The 21,308-nt window shown below is 46.5% G+C and overlaps 1 protein-coding gene across 3 annotated transcripts in view; it reads right to left on the reverse strand.

Annotated features, from left to right (window-relative positions):
* The window catches only part of AFF1 (ALF transcription elongation factor 1), a 51,602-nt gene extending 36,775 nt beyond the window's left edge, over nt 1–14,827 (reverse strand). Inside the window, exon 1 of one of the 3 annotated variants that reach the window (XM_048943428.1) lies at nt 14,545–14,827. In XM_048943428.1, coding sequence (XP_048799385.1) covers nt 14,545–14,561 — 17 coding nt within the window. In that variant the 5' untranslated portion in view covers nt 14,562–14,827. Of the gene's footprint in view, nt 1–2,028; nt 2,603–14,544 lie in introns of those variants that run through there. The other 2 variants (XM_048943427.1, XM_048943426.1) reach the window with 2 other exon arrangements.
* Nucleotides 14,828–21,308: the final 6,481 nt, after the last annotated feature.

The following is a 21,308-nucleotide window of genomic DNA, read 5'->3' on the forward strand; positions in this document are numbered from 1 at the left end:
GTTCGCTCATTCTGGCCACATGCCACATAGTTTTGTTTCATCACACACACACACCTCCCAGGGAAAATAGCAGAGGCACCTTTTGGACATAATCCCACCTCAGGCTGCCATTTCTTTCACCTCCTTTAGCACCAGCCATTCTCCCAGCCAAGCTTTCCTCTGGCAGCTTTCAGCCACCGTTTTCATCATTGTGCACACGGCAGCACAGAGAGGAAATTAGCAAAAATAAAGGGTATCTGTTTTTTTTGCAATGTGACAGCAGTACACAGAGCTAAGCTCCTTCCCTCTCTTCATGCCTCCTGATAGGCATTTTGACTCAGGCTGCCCTGTGGCTATTTCTGTCTTGGTCCACAAGTAAATATCGAGCACTCTGTCATTCACATGCTTGGTTTTGTTTGTTTTCTCCCAGTATTTATTGAGCTTCTGACAGTGTTGACTGGGCTAGAGGATACACAGATATTGCACTACCTTTCCCCAAGCACATTTTGCTGATAAACTTAATTGCATCTCCAATCCAGGCCTCCTGCCATGGGTCGTTGAGCTGGCACAGCTCGGTGCTGAGAAAGAGCTGTTTAAAATATGCATCTAAACAATACAAAAGGACAAAAGCAGCAGCAGATGCTACATCTTGTTTTACCTCCCCAGGTGAGAGATTGCTCACCTCTTTTGGCTGGACAGGAAGATGGAAGAGCCACAAAGTCAAGAGAACGCCTCATGGGGAGTGTTTTCACAGCTAAAAGAGTAATTCCTCTCCTCCCAACAGGCCTACTCCAGACCACAACAATCTCAGTTACCTTTAAAAGCCTCTAAAGTCACTACTAGAGCACAAAACATCTCTTTACCATCTGTTTTATTGTTCAGTGAGGTACCTGCAGCAGTAATTGAAAACCTGAGATGGAAAGAACAAAAGATCACACCACTATCACCAGCAAATTAAGAGTGAAAAGAGTGATAATCCCTGAACACCGGTGCCAGTGCATGTGTATTTCCCTGGCTGGCAGATTGCTGAGATTCTGAATCACTTCACAGCTGGGCCCTGCTGCAGAACAAACAAGTGGAAATTCTGATCAAATTCTGTTCCAAATTGCAGAGGAAGCTGAGCCAAACCCACTGAAAATGGCAAAAATATTCTAATCGGCTTCAAGGCAATGGGCAAGTATTCTTCAGCTATGTGAAACAAAATTGACCTTGGGTACACGCAAGCAAAGCATCCTCCACTTGGATGCTGCATAAGGCTCAGCTTCCATGGTTTGCCAACCAAAAAAAATACAGAGAAAAACAAAAGCAGCAAACCTAAAAAACTCAACTGTTTTGAGTTCCTGAGCATTAATTGCAAATGAAAGCATTAGCAGCACATCACTTCTTGTACCACAGGTGTATTTCATCCTCTTTACCACAAGTTCTCCCAGCAATAACACTGCATCTATTAAGATAAAATACAATGCATGTACACATACATATGGGAGCAGAAACTGATGGGAAAGGATGCAGAGGAACACCAGTGAGAGGTACTGAGAACACTAGGTAAAACCCTAAGGGCTTCTTCTGTTTGTCCTCCCAGAAAGATGTCCTTTACATCATGCCCTGTCATAAGGATCTCAAAAGTTCTTGGCTTAGAGCTGGAGAAGCAGAACACTCACAATCAGTTTAACAGCAACAGTCACAAAAAAATCCAAGCCACATAGCCTGACCTTGCAAAATGTTTTCTACACAAGCCCTGTGCTGCATCCCCAGTGGATTATGGATATCCTTCTATTTCTGGGCTGGCAAGTATCCAGATTCAGAGCAATCAAACCGTTTTCCTCAGAGCTCCTGATTACATTCAAACAAAAGGAAAGCCCAACACACTTGTAACTTGCATCTCTTGCAGCCATAGTATTTACCAAAACACAACTCTTCCCTATCTGCATCCCAACAGAGTGCAGCACACTTTGTGTGCTGCCTGCTGCAGCAGCAGTGAGCCCTTTTAAGACCTTTTCTTTCCCTGAACCCTCCTTGACCCCCAGCTCGCTTCCCAGCAATAAATACCTTTTACAAAGTTGTGAAGAGGAGAGGAGGAGGGACGCAGGAGGGAAGGATGCCATGAGTCGCCATGATGCCTTCTCCCTAACTCTGAAAGCAGAGGGACATGCCACTGCTGCAAGGCTAGAAGATAGGCATGGGGCTTGCAAGTCAGCAAGTGAGCATAGTATCAATTCTCCTCTGTTTCCCCTGGCTGCTCCATGTCACAGCAATGATTCCCAGCTGACAGCCATCCATCACCTCTGCAACTCTGTGCGCCTGTCAAGAAACCTACTCCAAAGCCATCCTTGCTTTCCAACAGCTGGTGGATCGACTTGCCTTTGGAGTTTTGAGCTTCACAGCAAGCAAGCTGTGCACAGTAACGTGCACAGATCTCCTCACCACAGGAAAAAAAAACAAAACAAACGAAAAAAACAACAACCCAACCCCCTAAATCATGCTTTGCTCCACACAGAGATGGCCAAATGCTCCTGGGCTGAATGCTGCCCTGTACAGCAGGGCACAGAGGCCTCTGTTTGACAGCAGAATCGTGGTCTGTAACACAAGCCATGAGGATGCCAGCGTGCTCCCAAGCTGTTCTCAGAGCCATCACTGTCTTTAATGCAGGTTCAAATGCTGGCGTGTGACTACATGGCCCATGACACCGTTCTCAGAAAATAGCCTGCTGTGGACGGAGAGCTGCCTCTCCTCCTGTTCTGGGTGCTCTCTGTTTGAAAACAAAACGAAAATAAAAATGTGTATTTGCTTTAATTGTAATCAGATCTGCTACTGGCCCCAAAATGAATGACTCCAGCAGTAGGGAAGGGGGTGGGGAAAGGCTAAAAGCAAACACAAACGACGCTTGCCTCCCTCCAAACACGCAGAACCTCTTCCTCATAAACATTAAGAGGGAACATTTCCTTTTAGTACAACTGCAGGAAAACATTAATTTATTCAAGTCATTTTGTCATTAAGGCAGCCTCTCTTCTATGATGAGAAGCTGCTGATCAACATTTCCCAAGAGCAAGGGACACGTTCTTGTTTAACTTGGAAAGAAACGCTGCCACGCATGGCCCAGGCAGCTCGCCCCACGAGGTGGAGACACGCAGATCAAAGACAGACGTTACATTCACACTGAACAGCAGGCAACTTGCCTCATCTCAACCTTTCCTTCCTTTCCTTTATGGTAATGCCCTCACATTGTGACTTGCTGGATATTGTTAAGGTCCTTTTCACATCATCAAACACTGTTTCACAGTACATACACAGTTTAAGCAGAAACCAACAATAAAAAATGCGGCAGCAGTGCAACAGATGGCACAGCTAGTCAATTATTTTCTGCATCAGCACCATCAACACTGACAGCATCGGACTGCAGAGCAAAAGATGGAGGCCTCACAGCCCATCCATGAGCGTTTATATAATCTCCACTTAGCTGTCTTCAGTAAGAGCACTTAACCAAACTGCTGCCTCCTAAGAATCCCAGTGCACTGAGCTTAACAGAATGCAGCCAGGAAAGGCGGTAACTAGAAGTTATGCAGGGAACACCGAAGTTGTCTTTCTCCATCTAAATGCAAATACACCAGGAGGGCTTCTAGGAAAGTGTGCATGTGTGAAGAGTAATTACAAGGAGAGCAGCCAGGCGTCAGAACTATGATAGATTTAAGGCTGCGTTTGATCTGGATGCGCAGGCAAAGGAGGAAATGTGAAAAATGTAAATCATCGGGTAGCAGCGATGATAAATCCTGGCCACTTTGTCTCTTAGAGACAGTGCTCTGCCTACACCAGCCTAACTCACCAGGCTCAGGACTTCCCCAAGCCAAGCATGCGGTCTGACCGCCTTCCAGCGCCGCAGGCACTTCTGCCTTCCTGGGTAGGTGAGAGAAGGAGAGGAAAATGCAAGCAGGCCAGAGGAGCCCGTGCCTCTAGTCGCTCCAGAGACAAGGATCTTCCTTCCTGCAGCCCCACATTGCCTCACTGCTTCTAAGCCCTCATGTCAGACACCGTGCAGGCCCACGGGCTTTTCAGAAAGGCTTCTAGGAGCACCCCGGGCTAACGAGTGCTTATCGATCCCACTTAACAAACACAAAACAAAGCGAAAAAAAATGTAATTTTTTGCAGTAGAGCAACACACCACAATTGACATGCAAGAATCCTGTTTTTCCAATGAGTACAAGATTTTTAAGCTGAAAATGCAGTCTGTTTGCATTTAATACGGCGTCTGGTGAGGGCCACTTCTGATCAAACATTTGCAGCTCCGAGTCCAGATGCCTGCCAAATAGTGCATAAAAAAAGCAGACTGTTCTGAAATGCTCAGCAAGTGCCACACACTTACATCTCCATAGAATTAATGCAAGCATGATATGAGGAAAGAAGAAGGGAGGAAGACAGGGAGAAATAAATCCAGACTTTCCTCCATCTTTTTTTTTCTTCAGTAACTTTTGAATGTCAGACGTTGAGAATCCTGATTAAAAGAATAAGCATAAATGGGCAAGGGAGAAATTATCTCTAACGACCATTGTGATTCCCCTAGATAAGGAGGAAGGCAACTGGAAAGCACGCTTTGATGTTATCCGCGGGCACTCTCCACAGGGCTGATGGGGCTCCTCCTTGTCTAAATATTACCACACAGCTCCAATGCAAAGTGAGCTTAAAAGGAAGTGGCCCAGGATCAAATCTCACTAGAGAAAGTGCGTGCTTAACTAACCAGGGGTACTGCAGGCACCTCGGGTTGCAGAAGGGCTGCAGTCATAGCACATGGCCTTCCAAACAAGTAGCCTGTCTTCCAACTACGCCCCTTCAATGAGCTACCCACAGCCTGAATGTGCTAGGGCAGCTAACATAAATTCTCTGTGCTATTATCTCCGTGCCAAATTTGCATTGAAATATTGCTCCGAATAGCTTTTGTTGTGGCTCAGGCCCATCAATTCATTTGTAACACACTTATGGGCAGCAAGAGAACCATGTGTCTGCAGCAGCAAGCTACCAAACAGGGAACAAAACAGTGAAATCAGGTTTCTGCTTCCCTACAAGAGGCTGCAGAAGAGTGTCTTGCCCAAGTAAATCTTGGAGACCTGAGATGATGAGGGAACTACCTCCTCTTCAGGCCAATGGGCCAAACCTTTTATGCCTGACCTCACACCAAAGCAATCAGTAAAGGAAAGCCCAACAGTTTGGGGAACTCACTGTTTCCCCAGGGCCCCGCAGGAATCACAAGTAGTAAACAGATCTTAAGAAAAATGTAGGCTACGGGGAAAAAAAAAAATCCAGATGCTATCAGCTATTAAGTATCAGAAAATGTTTCATTACCCACCTGAAACCACTTTGCAAGGCAAAACAAAGATTTACATCTTACACTTCTTGGTTCTACATCAGTTTTTCTAGCACATGGGAATGCTCACAGCAGGTACAAGAAGTCAAATGCAATAAATCTTTGGCTTTGAGGCTATGCTAAGATTATTCCAGGCGAGGTGCTTTTTTTGCTCATCATTTTATAGAGTCAGCTCCTTAAATGCTATTAAAATATTTTATTAATATTAAATAGTAATTTAATATTAATTATTAAATATTATTAACAATACTTTATATTTAATATTAAATAGGTTTGATATTAGGAGGAATTTTTTCACACAGAAGGTGGTGACACACTGGAGCAGGTTGCCCAAGGTGGTTGTGGATGCCCCAGTCCTGGAGGCATTCAAGGCCAGGCTGGATGTGGCTCTGGGCAGCCTGGTTGGCGACCCTGCACATAGCAGGGGGGTTGAAACTGGATGATCATTGTGGTCCTTTTCAACCCAGGCCATTCTATGATTCTATAAATTAGGAAAAAACAGGGATTACTGAAGGCTAAAATTATTTCATGCTTTCACTGTAACCAGCGGCAGGCAAATTGTGCAGCAAATGAAAAGATCTCCTTGCTCTTTGTAGCTTTCCACTTACATAACAGCAGGTACCACGTAACAGGTTGAACAAGTCTTATCTGCACTGCAAGGACTAAGCAGGAACAGAAGGAGATTAGCAGTGTTTGCAGAAGTAGTCCGCTTATACGCTCAAAAGCCCATTTAAAAACTCTTTCCCGCAGCCTCTGCCAGGTTATAATGATTCCCCAACTATGCCCAAAGTTTTCCATCTCCGCACAGAAACATCTGCTCACTTTCCCATGGGTTGCAGCCACGTTTGATTGCACCGAGGCACGCACACTGTCTATCTGGGCACTGCTCCGTACTGGAGTTTCACACTGCACTCAGACCATGCTGTGCTGTCTGTAACAAAGCAGCTCATTGTCACTCCCAAGGCTTGGATGGCGTTCAAGCCACGCACAGCAATAACCCATGACAGGCTGCATTAGGCAGGTACCGAAGCATGCCTAGTAGCACTATTAGCAACTAAAAAAAGCTACAAATATCCCTCTCCCTTCAATTCTAAATAGATCTGTTGAACAACTTTGAAGTCCATCGATTAAAAAAAGACCATTTTCTTCCTATCATGCAAACCACTGGTTGTGAATGGCGTGTTTCCCTTGGCACAGCAAGCCAGACTGGAACCAGAGCTCAGCCCTACAGTGTGCACAATGTTTGCTGCAGGAAGAGCCGTGCGTGCTTGCACAGGGAAACTGGGAAAGGGGAACACTGGTGGGAACCAGCAGGGCTGCTTCCAAAATATTTACCTGCTGCCTCGGGCACATACTGACTGATAAGCCCGCTCTGCTCTGGAGAGTGTGCAGCTGTACAACCAAACGTGCTGCCAGGTTGATACTCAGCTTGTTTTAAAGCAACACCGAGGCATTCTAAGGTCAATGTGCCTTTCAACACAGCCCCTCCACAGCTGAAAACCCATGCACTGGTTTTCACAGCCCATACAGCAGCGCAAGGCATGTACAGTGAGGCCAAGGGACAATGCATTTTCCAGCTGAAATGGCAAACTGCTGCATACCAGGAGTTAGCTGCCAGCAACTGGGAAATATGTTGATTAATACCTTTTCTGGGTTGCCTCAGGACAGCTCATGCATGGATATCTTGCCACTATTCATTAATCACTCTTTGTGTGTTTATCCTGGTAAAACATAAGTGTCTCACACAATGACTGCACCAAATGAGGCAATTTCTACCTCCAAAAGCGCTGATATTGCCTGTTTATTTGCCACGCTTAGCCTGATGCTCAGGTTGGCAGCAATTTACCACTTAGAGTATTTCATTTCATACTCCTCTCTCTCTCCTCACCATCACCCTGCAAGCACAGTGTTCACAGGACAGGCAGCCACTGGCAGCACTGCAATTAAGAGACTGCTCCATGAGGCTTTGTGTTTCTACTTGGTTTCATGTTTCCTTTAAAACAGCTGAGGGTGATGGCAGTGCAACCACAGGAGTGTGGGGAGTAGCCCAGCAAGGGACAGGCAACACTTGTGGAGAGGATTCGAGTCAGGCTTGCAAAACTGGGGAGACACTGGAGACACCCATATGCAGGACAGGAGGGTTTCTTCTCCAGATCACTGCCCTCTAAGGGACTGAGATCCTTTCAAGAAGCAAGGAAGCCACATCAGCTGAGACAATAACTGAAGTGGTTTCACGCCATCTTGCAACAAAGGCTGGAAAACTGCACCAAGCTGCTGCAGGGCAAAGCAGTACTGGTGCCCCTAGGGTCCCTCACCCCAGCGAGGCCCATGCATCGCCTGTACATGGGGCAGGAGCTGCCCCTAGGCTCTCCAAGCAGATGCCCTGCAGTAAGTCCCAGCTCCAATCTCTACGGCTTTTAAATCCTTTTGTGCATGCTGCCAGATTCCTCCTCATCCTCTGCTCATGTCTGCTCACTATTATGCCCAGTGCCAGGTGCCCAAGCTTCACAAACCTGCCCCAAAACAGCTTACTGCTGGCAAGAGCTACAGGGAAATGAAAAGAAGAGGTTCTGATCCGAATTTCTCCTCTTGGTGTCAAAAGCAGTCCATTGCCTTACAACATACGGAGAGGACAGATTGGCTGGAAATGAGCGTACACAGACTGCTGCACATAAAAGGTCTTTAAAGTTGTTATACTCCAGTAAACACAGCTTTCATCTGTAAATTTCCTTAATCAGAAAGAGTGGAGAATAGCACATTTTCAAAGGAAGATATTAAAAAAAGGGAAACCATTACCTTGATATTTAATCTACAAACAAAGGAATAGGACCATAACGAGATAATTTTCCTGACATCTCCCCTGCTCAGAAGTTGTCTACTTCTCCATCTGCCCCGTGACCACATCCCCTATTCCACCAAGTGGGAAAAAATTAACAGAAGTCTTAGGGTGAGCATCAAAACAGCAGCATTTGACCTCCAAAATGACATAAGATTCAGTCCACAAAAGGCCTGAATACTCATTAGACGTAAGAATCAATCCAGATTGTGTCCAGCTTTACAAGCATTACAGAATGGGTTTGGTTTGGTTTAACAATGCAGCACATGGAAACAGATTTTAATCAATTGCTACTAGCACCAAAACCAGCTTGAGGTGGGTTTGGTTGCAACCAGCAGAAGGTGTGGCAATGACAAACTGTTTACACTTACTGAAAAATCGTGAAGAGGAAGTTCTAGGCTGTCTGCCTTCCATAAACCTAACGCAAAATCTAAGGGCAACTTCAGAGGGAAAAACTCTTCTCCTTTCCTAAGTTAAATTCTTCCTCCAAACAGGCTGTGCTGCTTTGCACCCAGCATGACTCCAAACTGCAAAATCCAGGTTACTAACGTTGTTTCCTTCTGCACAAGAAGATGCAGCCTGCAGAAGGCTATCCACAAACCTTAAGGACATCTCTGTGTTCAGAGATGCTTGTTTTACCAGATGAATTAATCTATCTGGTAACCCTTCAGCAGTTATCAGTGGTTCCTTGCTTGGCTGCAGCATTGCTCAATACAAACTCACATCCTGCAAAGAAAGACTAGTAAGTAAAGCTTTTGTTTTCTCCATTGAATTGACTTTGTTTTCATAAGCTACCTACAAAAAGCATGTTACAACTAGATGGCACATCTTTCTATAGCATCATTAGCTTTATTTCAGCTTTCTTACTTGCCAGTTCTTAATTACACCGCACCACCCAACTCACAAACTCTGCCTTTTCCCAAGAGGGAAGAATTTCAGCTGGCCTCTTCCAATATCACACCATTTTCAGTGCGATAGCTTGATGACACTGAAAATTCCTCACACTGGAAAAACACAAGACAGAGAGTTATTCCCTTGTGTATATGCTTTAATGGAGAAGGCCGGGGGTTCTGGTGCCATTTTTTTGTAACAAATATATGTAATATTGTATACAACATCACTAATGGACCTAAAGTATTTTTTTCAAAGATGGAACATCCAAGTTGCTGAATTTTTCCATGTCAGCCAGTTTAGGAAGTCTTTCGGTCTGTTATTTTTAATGCCTCAGAGTATGAGTCAACTGATTTTCATGAAGAACAGCATGGGGAAAAAAAAAGTCCCTAAAGACCACAGCTCATTATTACAGTGTCTCTATAAGGAGAAAAGGAGCCCAGCTGCTCTCAGAACAGGACACAGATCTGCCTGTTTTCCTCCAGGATCTGGGCAGTTCAATGGAATCTACATGAGTATGTAGCCTTTGTTATTCTACAGAGCCAGGCATTTACCTTTAGGAGGTTCACAGACCTAGCTAGGTAAAGCAAACCTAGTATCAACATGCTGAATCCAGCCCGTGTAAAATGGATAGGGGTTTGCAAGCAGATAAACTGATAAACAGTGCTCTAAAACCTTGGTGTAGCGATCACATTCCCTCAGCAGTAAGAGATCCCTGTGTCTTTTGTCTGCAGAAAGTTATATATCAACTTTGAAATCAAAAATCTGCAGAACTAAAATGCCAAGTATAACATCTCACTGGCAAACAGCATTTAAATAAATGGAAAATCGGGAGCTTTCAGAGATCCACATGCATAATGCATACTAAACAACCTCATAGACTTCATGTGCTTTTGGGATTGGAGCATTGCTCATGTCAGACCGGGCGAGCCAAGGCAAAAAGCTGCTTTCTCCAACTGCACACCCAGGGATTTACACACCAGGCACCTCTGTTTCCTCATCTACAGAAACCATGGCAATGAGACAGATGACTCTCCACGTTGCCCTTCACCCCCTGGACCCACTCCCTGCACACATGGTTCTGGTGCAGGCATGAAGAAACACGTTCCCGACAGCCAGCTGGGACAGCACAGCCACGGGCTTACTGGCACCAGGGGAACAACGCTTCCTAGAACAGCGTGTGCTGCTGAGGGCACGGGGATGGGGAGAGCTGCATCACACCAGAGGACCTCCTGTCTGCCAGCAGAATCCCCGTCTGCGGCACAGCCTGCTGGGAGAGAGGATCCTGGGGAAAGAGCTGCAGGCTGGTGCTGAGCCTCTAAACCACACTGGCAAAAAAAAGTGGTTTTAAAAAGCTCTGTCGCTTTTTAAGCACAAACAAAGACTTTAGAAGCATGAGAACACTGAAAGTTAACTCCTTATCCAGTGCCACTCTTCAGAGGGCCAAAAATCCTTTTACCACTACACACACAAGTCCTAGCTGCTGTTAGTATTTGAAACTATAATGCCTGCAATACAGCTTAGAAAGGGGGAAAAAAGGAAGAGGCACATGCACTACACACACACACACACACACACACCAGCTGCTGAACTTCGCTGTGCTCATCCCTGAACGATGTATCATTTGCTGCTTACAGAACATACACTACAGGGCATTCTGAGTAAAAAATTATATGAATGTAACACCAGCCCATGCTTCTGGTTTTGCCTTGTTTTGTTTTTTTTTTTGGATAGTGGCATCTGTTGTCCTTTTCCTCCTTAGGTTTTGGTGAGGATCTTTTCCTTTTTACAATTTTTGAAACAAGCACAAAAACAAAGCAAGCTTTTTTTTCTTTTTTTTCTTTTTTTTTTCCAGTTCTGAGAAAGAGTTTTGCTGTTGCCAAAGAGATTAAACATTAACCAATGGCAACTGATGTTGTCTACCTGGACTTGTGCAAGGCCTTTGACATGGGCCCCCGCCACATCCTTATCTCTAAACGGGAGAGATTTGAAGGGTGGATTATTAGGTCAATAAGGAATTGGTTGGATGGCTGCAGCCAGAGGGCTGTCATCAATGGCCCTATGCCCAGGTGGAGGCTGTCATGAGTGGCGTCCTCCAGGGCTCCATCTCGGGACCGCTGCTCTTCAGCATCTTTATCAATGACATAAATGATGGGATCAAGCGCACCCTCAGCAAGTTTGCTGATGACCCCAAGCTGAGCGGTGCAGTTGATGCAATAGATGGGAGGGACGCTATCCAAAGGGACCTCAGCAGGCTTGAAAAGCAGGTGTGTGAGAACTTAATGAGGTTCAATAAGGCCAAGTAAAAGGTGCTGTACTTGGATCAAGGCAATCCCAGGTACGAGTATAGCCTGGGAGAAGAGTCAGGGAGAGGGACTGACCCACTCTACTCTGCCCCTGTGAGGACTCAGCTGGACTACTGCGTCCAGACCTGGGGCCCCCAGCAAGGAAGGATGTGGAGCTGTTGCAGCAGGTCCAGTGGAGGGCCACAGAGATCAGAGGGCTGGAGCACCTCTCTCATGAAGACAAGGTTAAGGGAGTTGGGTTTGTTTAGCTTGGAGAAGGGAAGGCTCCAGGGAGACCTCATAGCGGCTTTACAGTACTCAGAAAGAAGCCAACAAGCAGGAGAGAAACCAACTTTTTACATGGCCTGATAGTGACAGGGCAAGGGGAATGGTTTTAAACTAAAAGAGAGGAGATTTAGGTTAGATGTTAGGATGTAAGCTTTTCTCACAGGGTGGTGAGGCACTGGCACTAGCTATGAGGAAAGGCTATGGGTGCCTCATCTCTGGAGGTGCTTAAGGCCAGGTTGGGTGGGCCCTGGGCAGCCTGAGCTGGTGTGGGCAACTAGCCCACAGCAGGGAGGTTGGAATGAGATGATCATTAAGGTCCCCACCAACCTAATCCATTCTATGATTCTACAAGTAACCATTTTCCTTGTCAACCTCTCTCTATAAGCTAAAGCAGGGATACTTTTCCCTTAACGTGATGGGTAAGGCTGAAGAAGCAACAGTAGCACAACTTCATGTCACTTTTACAATAAACTACAACACAACTACAAATGACATTTCCAAACACTAAATATACCCATCCCCAGACCAGCCCAGAAAACAAACATGCCCATGCAAAGTATGAAACAGCTTAATGAAGTTTGCCTACTGGAACTTGCTGAGGCATCTCATCTTGGCAATACCCAAACCAGGGAGGTACTGAGAACTGGAACTGAGCAAGCACCTCCCCTGATGGGGGCCTCTTCCCCTAGCTGTGTGAATGCACAGCTGTGGAAAACCTGTGCTCACCTGCTCCCCATGAAGTGTTTTGCTGCAGCAAGACGCTGCATCTGAGAGGACACCTGCCCTAGCCAGTCCAGCCAGGGCTACGTGTGTCTTTGTGCTCTCATCATGGCCATAGCCAACTCCATCCAGCAACCTGAACTGCAGCACACAATACTGCAGGAAAAACACCTCCATGCTGTATGAACAGGATGAGAGCTCTCCCACTGTTTTGAGGCTCCATGTTCTCATTCACCAGGCAGCAGAACTGCCCCAAGACCCTGCCAACCTATGTTTGCAGCAGACCTCAGGAGGAGCAGTGCGTTAGCAAAGCCACCATGAGATCAGGGGATGTTTCATCTTTCAGCTGATAGGTGAAGTAACACAAGACAATGTTTCAGCCCTTCTTCACCTGCATCAGCTGCCTGGAATGCAGTATCACCAATACTGGCATCTGCCTGTATTGGCAGGACCCGCAGAACAAACACATTATGAAATGTGCCTGAAGATCTGGCCCAGAAAGCTGTGAAACGACACAGAGCAAAAACCAAGCTGCATCTTCCTCAGGGAAAAGCCTTAGCACCACTCCCTTCAGAAGAAACTGTTTTGCTGCACTATTTTAAACGCAGACGTAGCTACATGGTGTTTGTACACAGCATTTCCTTCCTTTTTTACTGATATGAGGGCCCAGCACTATTCCCTGACTCTTATGGAGTTAGAAGTTGAGATGTGGCTGTTGGGGGCCTTACCATTGTCCCCAGCTCTGGAGAAGAGCCAGCAGGGACAGCAGCATGACACTGACTGCGCAGTGCTCTGGCTGCGCTTCTCCACCACTTCCCTGCAGGGGAGACAAAACGGTGTTGGTCCTGCATACCTGCAGCCACACCAATAAGGGGCACATCTAAAGGCAAGTTGCAAAGCAAACAGAAATTGTTAGCAACTGTAATGACAAAGTATTAGAAACAAAGCCAGCAATTTCAAGTAAATGTGAGAGTAACAGCCTACATCTTCAAAAAACTGGGTATCACACTGCAACCAACAAGGAAGTGAACTTGTTCCCAGTTCTGCTCCTGAACACAGCACAAAAACCCAACACGGTCCATGCTGCTCAGGGATGCTACAAGCATCAGATCATCTGCATGTTCCAGAAGGGAGTGCACAGCGTTGCAGCTGCAAGCCTACAGCTCAGCCAGGAACTGAAACACAAAACACCCCACATTCTGCACAACACAGACTGAGGGATACCTCCTCCACTGACTGCTTCTATATGTAAGGTGGTAGCCGGTGGTAAAAGCTGATTCATCTCAAACAGCTAAAACACCCAACTCACCACGCAATCAATTTTAAGATTCGGTATTAAAAAAAATGAAATAGTTATGGCATCTGCTAGCGCATCAGTTTCTCAGTTATCACCACAGCAATTTCTGAAGCACTGCTGAGCAGCAACAGGTGTGTTTTATCTCCTTGTTTGCCTTACTCTGCCACCTCCAAAACAGTGAAACCAAACGCAGTGGGAGCACTAAAAATGAAAGAAGGACGCAAGATTTTCTCGCTGCCAAACCCGCATCCTCCCCAGGTTCACCTCCCTTCCCCTGGCTGTGCCTATTGAAACGCACAGTAAGCGAGAAATAGCAAACCCAAGCAGATGGAGAACTGCCCAAAAGGCCTCACGCCGAGCGATGCCCAAAATGCGGCGTTCTGTATCACACCACCTCATCGCTGATTTACTGAGCTTGCAGAAACTGACTGCGGGTCTGTTTGCTTGATTTTCTCTGACAAAAGAGACGCAAAACCTAACAGAGCCTAACAGAGAGAACCCTCTAACTTGCTTTAACAAATCAGTTCTGCGGGTGCTTGGCCTCTCTTTCCCACGTAGTATGACTCCAGTGACTGAGCGTATGCATCTCTGGTAAAGGCTTTTATGCACTCGTGCAGCACGCATCCCTGGCACACAGTGGCTAAGCCCGCAGACCCAAAAGCACGGCAAGCTTCCCGGGGAACGCCGCTGCTCACCGTCACTCCCCCTTAAAACAAGCAACAATTTGACTTCAGTGCTGATCTTCATGCGCGCAGAGCTTAGTTAGCGAGTAAGGGAACACAGAAACAAGAAGAAAAACCGCCGCAAAACTAAGCCTCGGTGTCCGTACCCCACGCCCCCCGAGCCGGTGACTCACACTCCGAGCTGTGCCCCCCGGAGCCCTTCACAGCCCTACCTGGACTGCGCGGCCATGGCGAAGCTCACGCCGCCGGCCCCGCCGCCTCCATGGGGCCCTCCCGCAGCCCCACGGCCGCGCTACGCCCCGCAGCGCCTCATCTCTCGCTCTGCCCTGAGCTGCCCGGCCCGGGTTGGGTTACGCTCATCCGGGCCCTCCTCCGGCCCGCCGCATTCCCCGACGCCACCGAGGGCGCGGCGGCCACCCGCGGCCCGAAGGGGCGGTACGGCCGCGGGGCTCTGAGAGGCCCCGTCGCCGCGCGCCCGCCGACGGACGGGGCCGACGCTCGGCCCGCGGCCCCCCGCCGCTCCCCCCTCGCTCCCCCCCTCTCCAGGCGCTGTGGTACGGCCCGCAGCCCGTGGTGGAGGCGTGGGGCGGGCCGAAGAGCTGAGCGGGGGGAGGTGGTTAAAAAAAAAGAAGGGAAAAACGAAATACGAGCTCCCGAAAGCTGTCTGTCTGCGCTTCGCCAGGCTGGAAACTGCTTTTTGTTGGAGAAAATTGTGAACATTGCATCCCAAAAGGCTTCTTGTCTCCTATAGCAAACAGCCAAGCTGCACCGCCACGGAATTCCTCTCAGACTTCCCAAAGTGTCAGCAGGACACAGCCTTCCCCACATACTTTCTATTCACGCACTGGGGATAAAGTTTCAGCTTTTTTGAGCCCTTGCCTCTGAAAAGTGTGCCCCAAATGAAGGAAACAGTCTCCATGAGGTAGAATGCAAAGAGATCAATAAAACGTGACCTGTCACACTGAGGAGTGCATCCCTGAGGTGAATAGTGTTGAGGATGCACCGTTCCTTAAAAACATCACGGGCAAAGGTTTCAGGTTGAGTATTAGAAAAAATTCTTCTCAGAAAGAGTGGTGACGCAGTGGCACAGGCTGCCCAAGGAGGTGGTGGAGTCGCCATCCCAGAGGTGTTCAAGAACCATGCAGATAAGGCACTGAGGACGGCGTCAGAGGACACGGTGGCAGTGGATTGGGGTTGGACTTGGTGGTCTTAGAGGTCTTCTCCAACCTTAATGACTCTGTGATTCATAACTTCACACAGGCGAGCACAATGCAATGTGTTGAGCATGAAGCAGCAATGGTTTCACTGTGCTGAAAAGAGCTGGCCCAGCCTGGCATGGGGTCTACAGCATTGTCGAGGGTCTCTGCTCCTATAGCAGCATGAGCATGATCTCTTGGCTTGCCAGAACAACCCCACCATACCCACAGCAACCAGTGTGCAACTTTTGGGTTGATGGTCCATTGCATTTGTGGGATAAATCTCAGAAGCTTACACTACTGTCAAACAGTTGAGCAAGCATAAAGGATAAATGCAGTAGATGCCACACAGTATTAAAGTAATTAGACATTGGCCTGTAAGCTTTCCTGAAGTATCAAATTTGCTGTACAACACAACAAGTGCTTGTTTATCCCCAGAAATAGGTCAGCTTCATGCCCTTACCAACCTTTCCCAAACGTCTCATTATATGGTACCACACTGTGTTTTTTTAAACAGTCACACACCCTTACTTTCAGCCTTCAAGAGGCACTGCTCTCTTTTAATTAAAGCACGTCCTCCCAGCTCTGTTGACAAGAAATCACCATTGCCACTGATGAATCCTCCACATCTGAAGGTGAGAAGGGTCACACATGCATTGTGATTCTAGGCTGTGATTCCAGACGTGTGAAGCAGCAGAGCCTTTTTATTTGCAGAGAGGACTTTTGCACCAGGTCAGAAGGCAAAGGCTGCCGCAGACTTACAGGAGAACCCCTAACAGTGCAGCTCTGGAGCACCCCTAGAAGCCAGTGCCCTCCTGCCCTGCTCCTTCTCATCACCTCCACAGAAAAGTAGAGGCTGCGGCCTGCAGAGGGGTTCATCCTTAAGGAACTGCTCATGCTCTGGCAATCCCAAAGCATATACAAACTTGGCAAGGGCTTGATATTCTCCTGTCTTCCCCCAGCCCTAGCTGCAGAAGCAGCTGTGCAACACACATGCATTGCTGCTGTAAAGCACAGGCTGCAACACCACGCTACACAGTGTTTCACAGGCTTCACATGTGCAGGGGAAAGGAGATGATAGATCTATCTTTCCCCTAAACTCCTGTCTCCAATGTACAGCTGGAAAGCAAGTAAAAGCTAGAAACCCAAACATAAAAGCATAGACAAAAACCAGTTTAACAAGGCAAATCAAGCTGCATGCTGTGGGCAATGGCAGGAGTCTAGACCAAGCTCCTCTCCACAGGCTTTGCTTTATAGCACCTTCTTAAACTTAGCACTTCCAGATCTCCATCTGGTTGCCAGCAGCACACCCTTGCTGGGCAAAGCATGCAAAACACTCAGCACCAGGTCTCACCCATGCTGCACGGCTACAGAAGCGATGGGGGAAAGGTAAACCAGCACGGCACTGAAAAAATGGGAGGGGAAGAACATAACCAGAAGGTTATTTTTGCTTTAAGAACAGGAGGCCAAGATGCATGCAGCTTGTTATGAAAAAAAAAGAAAGAAAGAAAGAAAAAAGGGTATAGCTGTTAAAAATGAAACATTTCTGAGAACCAAGGGGAAAGTAATCCTGTGTGCTTCAGTGTTTAAATGAAAGGAAGCAGACTTTAAAAGAGAAACCACCTCATCCCACAAACAAGACCGCACTGGAGGCTGTACCAGATGAGATTTTGGCAGCCATCAGGAGGAATTTCCATTATCTCCCCAGGCACTACTGACTTATCACTGTTAATGTCTTCAAATGTTCCACCACCAGTAAGAACTTTCACAAACAGTTAAAGTTAGAAAGAGGTTTATAGTCCTTGTTGGCTTTGGCACTGAAACTGTCAGAAACCACACTGTGCAAGGGTGTTAAATATCCTGATTTATATTCCAATTGAACCAAGATAACATCTATGTACAGAACACAATGTACCCTTCAGATTCACTACAGCTGTCAGATTCATTTTGCAGCAATATCCAATCCCCAGATGAGGCAGTGAGGTATGTAGGACACCAAGAAACTAAATGCCTGTGATTTTGGTTTGGTTTTGACCCGGCTGTTATGCATTATATTCCAGAATTCCAGAAAGTGGATTTTTTTAACCAATTCTTCGTAGTTATATTGACAATTAAATATATATGTATGAATACGTCTTTTGGAGAATGGCAGCAGAGGAAGTGCAGGAGAATGGTTTGAATCTCATCAGTACCTGAGTGTCTGTTCACCCATGCCTTTCCCATATGCAGCAATCACTGTTCTTTCGTGCCTCAGGACAGCGTAACAGGGGAAAAGATCACAGAACCCTGCTATGAGGGTAAAACATACTGGCAGCCAAAGAGAGCCATGTTGAAAAAGCAATGGGAACTGCAGGAAAATGACTCCAAAAAATCAGTTTTGCAGGTTTGGCTTCTAAGGGAAAACCCTTCTGCCCCACCCAATTGCTGTGATGCTTGCACTGAGTTTTCTACTTAAAAAAATATATATAATCTAATAATTAGTCCAACCATCCAGGAAGATAGGAGAACACCAAATTAATCCCTACCTGCGATGTGGGATGCTCTCTTTGCCTGGAGATGCCATAGCTGTCTTTCTGCAGTCAGTTCATCTGAAAGAGAAAAAAGAGATACTGAACATCTTGCAAAACAATAGCATGTTGTACCCAGCTGATGCCACCCAAGCTTTGCTTGAACAGTCAAAGACCAACCCAGGAACATCCTTCCTCAAGATCTGAACAGAGAGGGAAATAGGAGAGCTAAAGAAGTAAATGTGGCATGTCTTCAGGTTTCGAAGTAGTAAGTCATGACAATGTAGTGATGTCCAAAATGTTTGTCATGCTGACCAGAAAATGAAATCTGAATGCACATTTTCTTTCTCTCTCTCTGTGCTCTGCATTTCAGTTTGGATTTGTGTTACATCCAAAATCTGTTTCAAATTAGTTCTCCAAAACCATTTGGAGACACAGTCCTCATCATCCCCTCGCATATTTTCATAACTGTGTGAATCCCTTGATTCTCCCTGGCAGCCTAAATCGTCTCTCATAGAATCATAGAGTCATTGAGGTTGAAAAAGGCCTCGAAGATCATCTAATCCAACAGTCTACCTACCACCAATACTGCCTACTAAACGATGTTCCTTAGTACCATATCCCCATGGTTCTTGAACACCTCCAGAGATGGTGACTCCACCACCTCCCTGGGCAGCCTGGGCCAGTGTCTCACCAATCTTTCTGAGAATAAATTCTTTCTAACATCACAGAATCACAGAATCACAGAATTGTAGGGGTTGGAAGGGACCTCTAGAGCTCATTGAGACCAACCCCCCCTGCCAAAGCAGGTTCCCTACACCAGGTCGCACAGGTAGGCGTCCAGGTGAGACTTGAATATGTCCAGAGAAGGAGACTCCACAACCCCCCTGGGCAGCCAACCTGAATCTCCTTTGGCACATCCTGAATTTCAGTGATGTTCAGAACGACCATGGTGTGAAGTAATGCCCAACAAAAAGGTGAGGTGGAACCTGATGAATGGAAGCGTACCCCAAGCAGCAAAACATCTCCTTTTTTTTTGTAACAGACAATCTTTGCATGAAAACCACTTGTAGGTTAAGAGGCTGAATTCTAGGCAAGCTTGTAAATACTGGACTGTTCCTGTGAGTGCTTCTGTTGGTTTCAAAGGGACCCTTTAGAGCCACAAGCATCCATTATTGTGGACTCAGCCAAGTGTGTGCCAACCAAGACTGTGGCTCCAGGTTCAGCTGTTGAATTTAAGAACAAATGTGCCATGAAGGCACTCCCTTTAGACACCCAAACTGCCTGCTGGTGAGCGGAAGCATTTGTGGAAAGGAAAAGCAGTATTAGAAGAAAATACAGCTATAGATGAAAAGGTAACACAGAAAAATTACTTCAAAGCCTAAGCATTCAGGAAGCAAGGAGGAAGCAGAAGGGGAAGGATGTTGCAGTAGTTATTGCAAGAGACTGCCCCTTATGCCACTGTAACGGCAGTTCTGAAATCATAGAGCTACAGAACTGTTTGTGCTGGAGGAAACCATTAAAGGCCATCTGATCCAGCTCCTCTGCAATGAACGGAAGCACCTACAGCTTTCTTCTTTGATGTCAATCAAACTAGCTGGGTAATCTAATGAGGATGGCTTCTCTTATTCCAAAAGCAACTATTTTATTTCCAGTGCTTTTTGCTTAAAGGGCATAAAGCCCTTCACTCATTTTCAGCAATGCATGCTGCCTCCTGCGCTGATGGGGAAGGCAGGGAAGCCACAATGCCAACGTTTTTATTCCTCTCCAATTGGTCAGGAAGCAGAAAACATTGGTAGAAATCACTTTTCAGGTAGCACAAATGCTAACCATCTTTGCAAATCTTTCCTTTGCAGTTCTTTGTTTCATTTTTCAAGAATCAATAAAAAAAGACAGAAAATAGAAATTAATGCCTATGTACAAATATTCAACATGTCTTCCAAAAACACTGACACCAACAGTGATGTACAAATGAGCTAAAGTAACTGGAGAGATTGAATTTGCTGCCTGGGAGAAGGTCACATTTCTTCTTTTCTTCACCAAAGTCTTAAAAAAAGCAGTTCTGATACCACTTAGGTTGTGGTTGGACTTGATGATCTTTAAGGTCTTTTCCAACCTGAGCTATGCTATGATTCTCTACTTTGAATAGACTGTAACTCTTCAGTGAGAAAAGGAAAGGTCAACACTGTGTGTCTGGGCATCTGCAACGTACTGTAAACAAACCCTGGTGGAAGACAGGTTGAATGCATGCAGCCTGCCCCATGCTGATGCTGCAGGAGGAGGCAGCCAGGAGGGGCAACTCATCTGTATGCTGCTGAGTGTACAGGTTAACCACTTGGGTGCAGATTAATTGAGAAATTAATTAAAACTGGGGAAATACAGAGCTGCTGGAGGATGGAGGAATTGTCCCCATCTGCCACCAGCCCTCAGTGAGCCATCCATAGCTCCTGATCCGTGGGGCTGATGCCAAGGGGGTACTCATGACTCAAGAGTCAGCCCTCTGCCAAAGTCCAGACTTTGAGTACATAAGGTATTCAGAAGCTTCTACATTTCTCATCACAACTCCAGCAAGACGCAGCTCTGCCTTGTGTCTACCCAGATGATTAGTGTGAAATCCCAGCTTCTTAACCAAACACAACCCGAGGAGAGGTCATCTCCAACAGACCACCTCCTACCAATCAGCAGCTAACCAGAACCACGAGCAAAGAAGACTTTTCAACACCTGACTTCCACCAGTCTACAAGAGAACTCCCTCAGTGCTCACAGGTGCACCACACACATGCTGACAGACCATATGGCTTCCTGGGGGCCCTCTGGTTGGATTAAACAGCTCAGGGACAGCTTTCAGGAAATAAAACAGCAAAACACCACCACAAGGCCCTACAGGGAGGAAGGCAACAAAGAAAACCCCACTGAAATATTTCTGTATTTCATACTAATGATAATAAAAATGGCCTTACCCACAAGTTGCGTGGTGTGGTGGCTGCTGGCATAGAACTATTCATGGCATTGAGCTCGCTGAGAAGTCGGTAGTTCAAGCTGCAGCAGCAATTTTCTATCCTAAAAGGAAATAAGAGAAAACAGTGAGTGCTGAAGAACTGCCAGGAGTCACTGGGTTGAGTGTCCCATATCCTCTGTACCGTGTGCACAGAGATTGAGGTCAGAGATACTGTCTGCGATAGGTGAATGAGAACCAGGGGACGGCGCAGCAGAGGGAAGGCTGTGGCCATCTCTCAACCACCTAGGAAAGCAGTACTTAACGGAAGGGTGAAC

This window comes from Lagopus muta, chromosome 4 (genome assembly GCF_023343835.1).
Source record: "Lagopus muta isolate bLagMut1 chromosome 4, bLagMut1 primary, whole genome shotgun sequence".
NCBI classification, from domain to species: Eukaryota; Metazoa; Chordata; class Aves; order Galliformes; family Phasianidae; genus Lagopus; species Lagopus muta.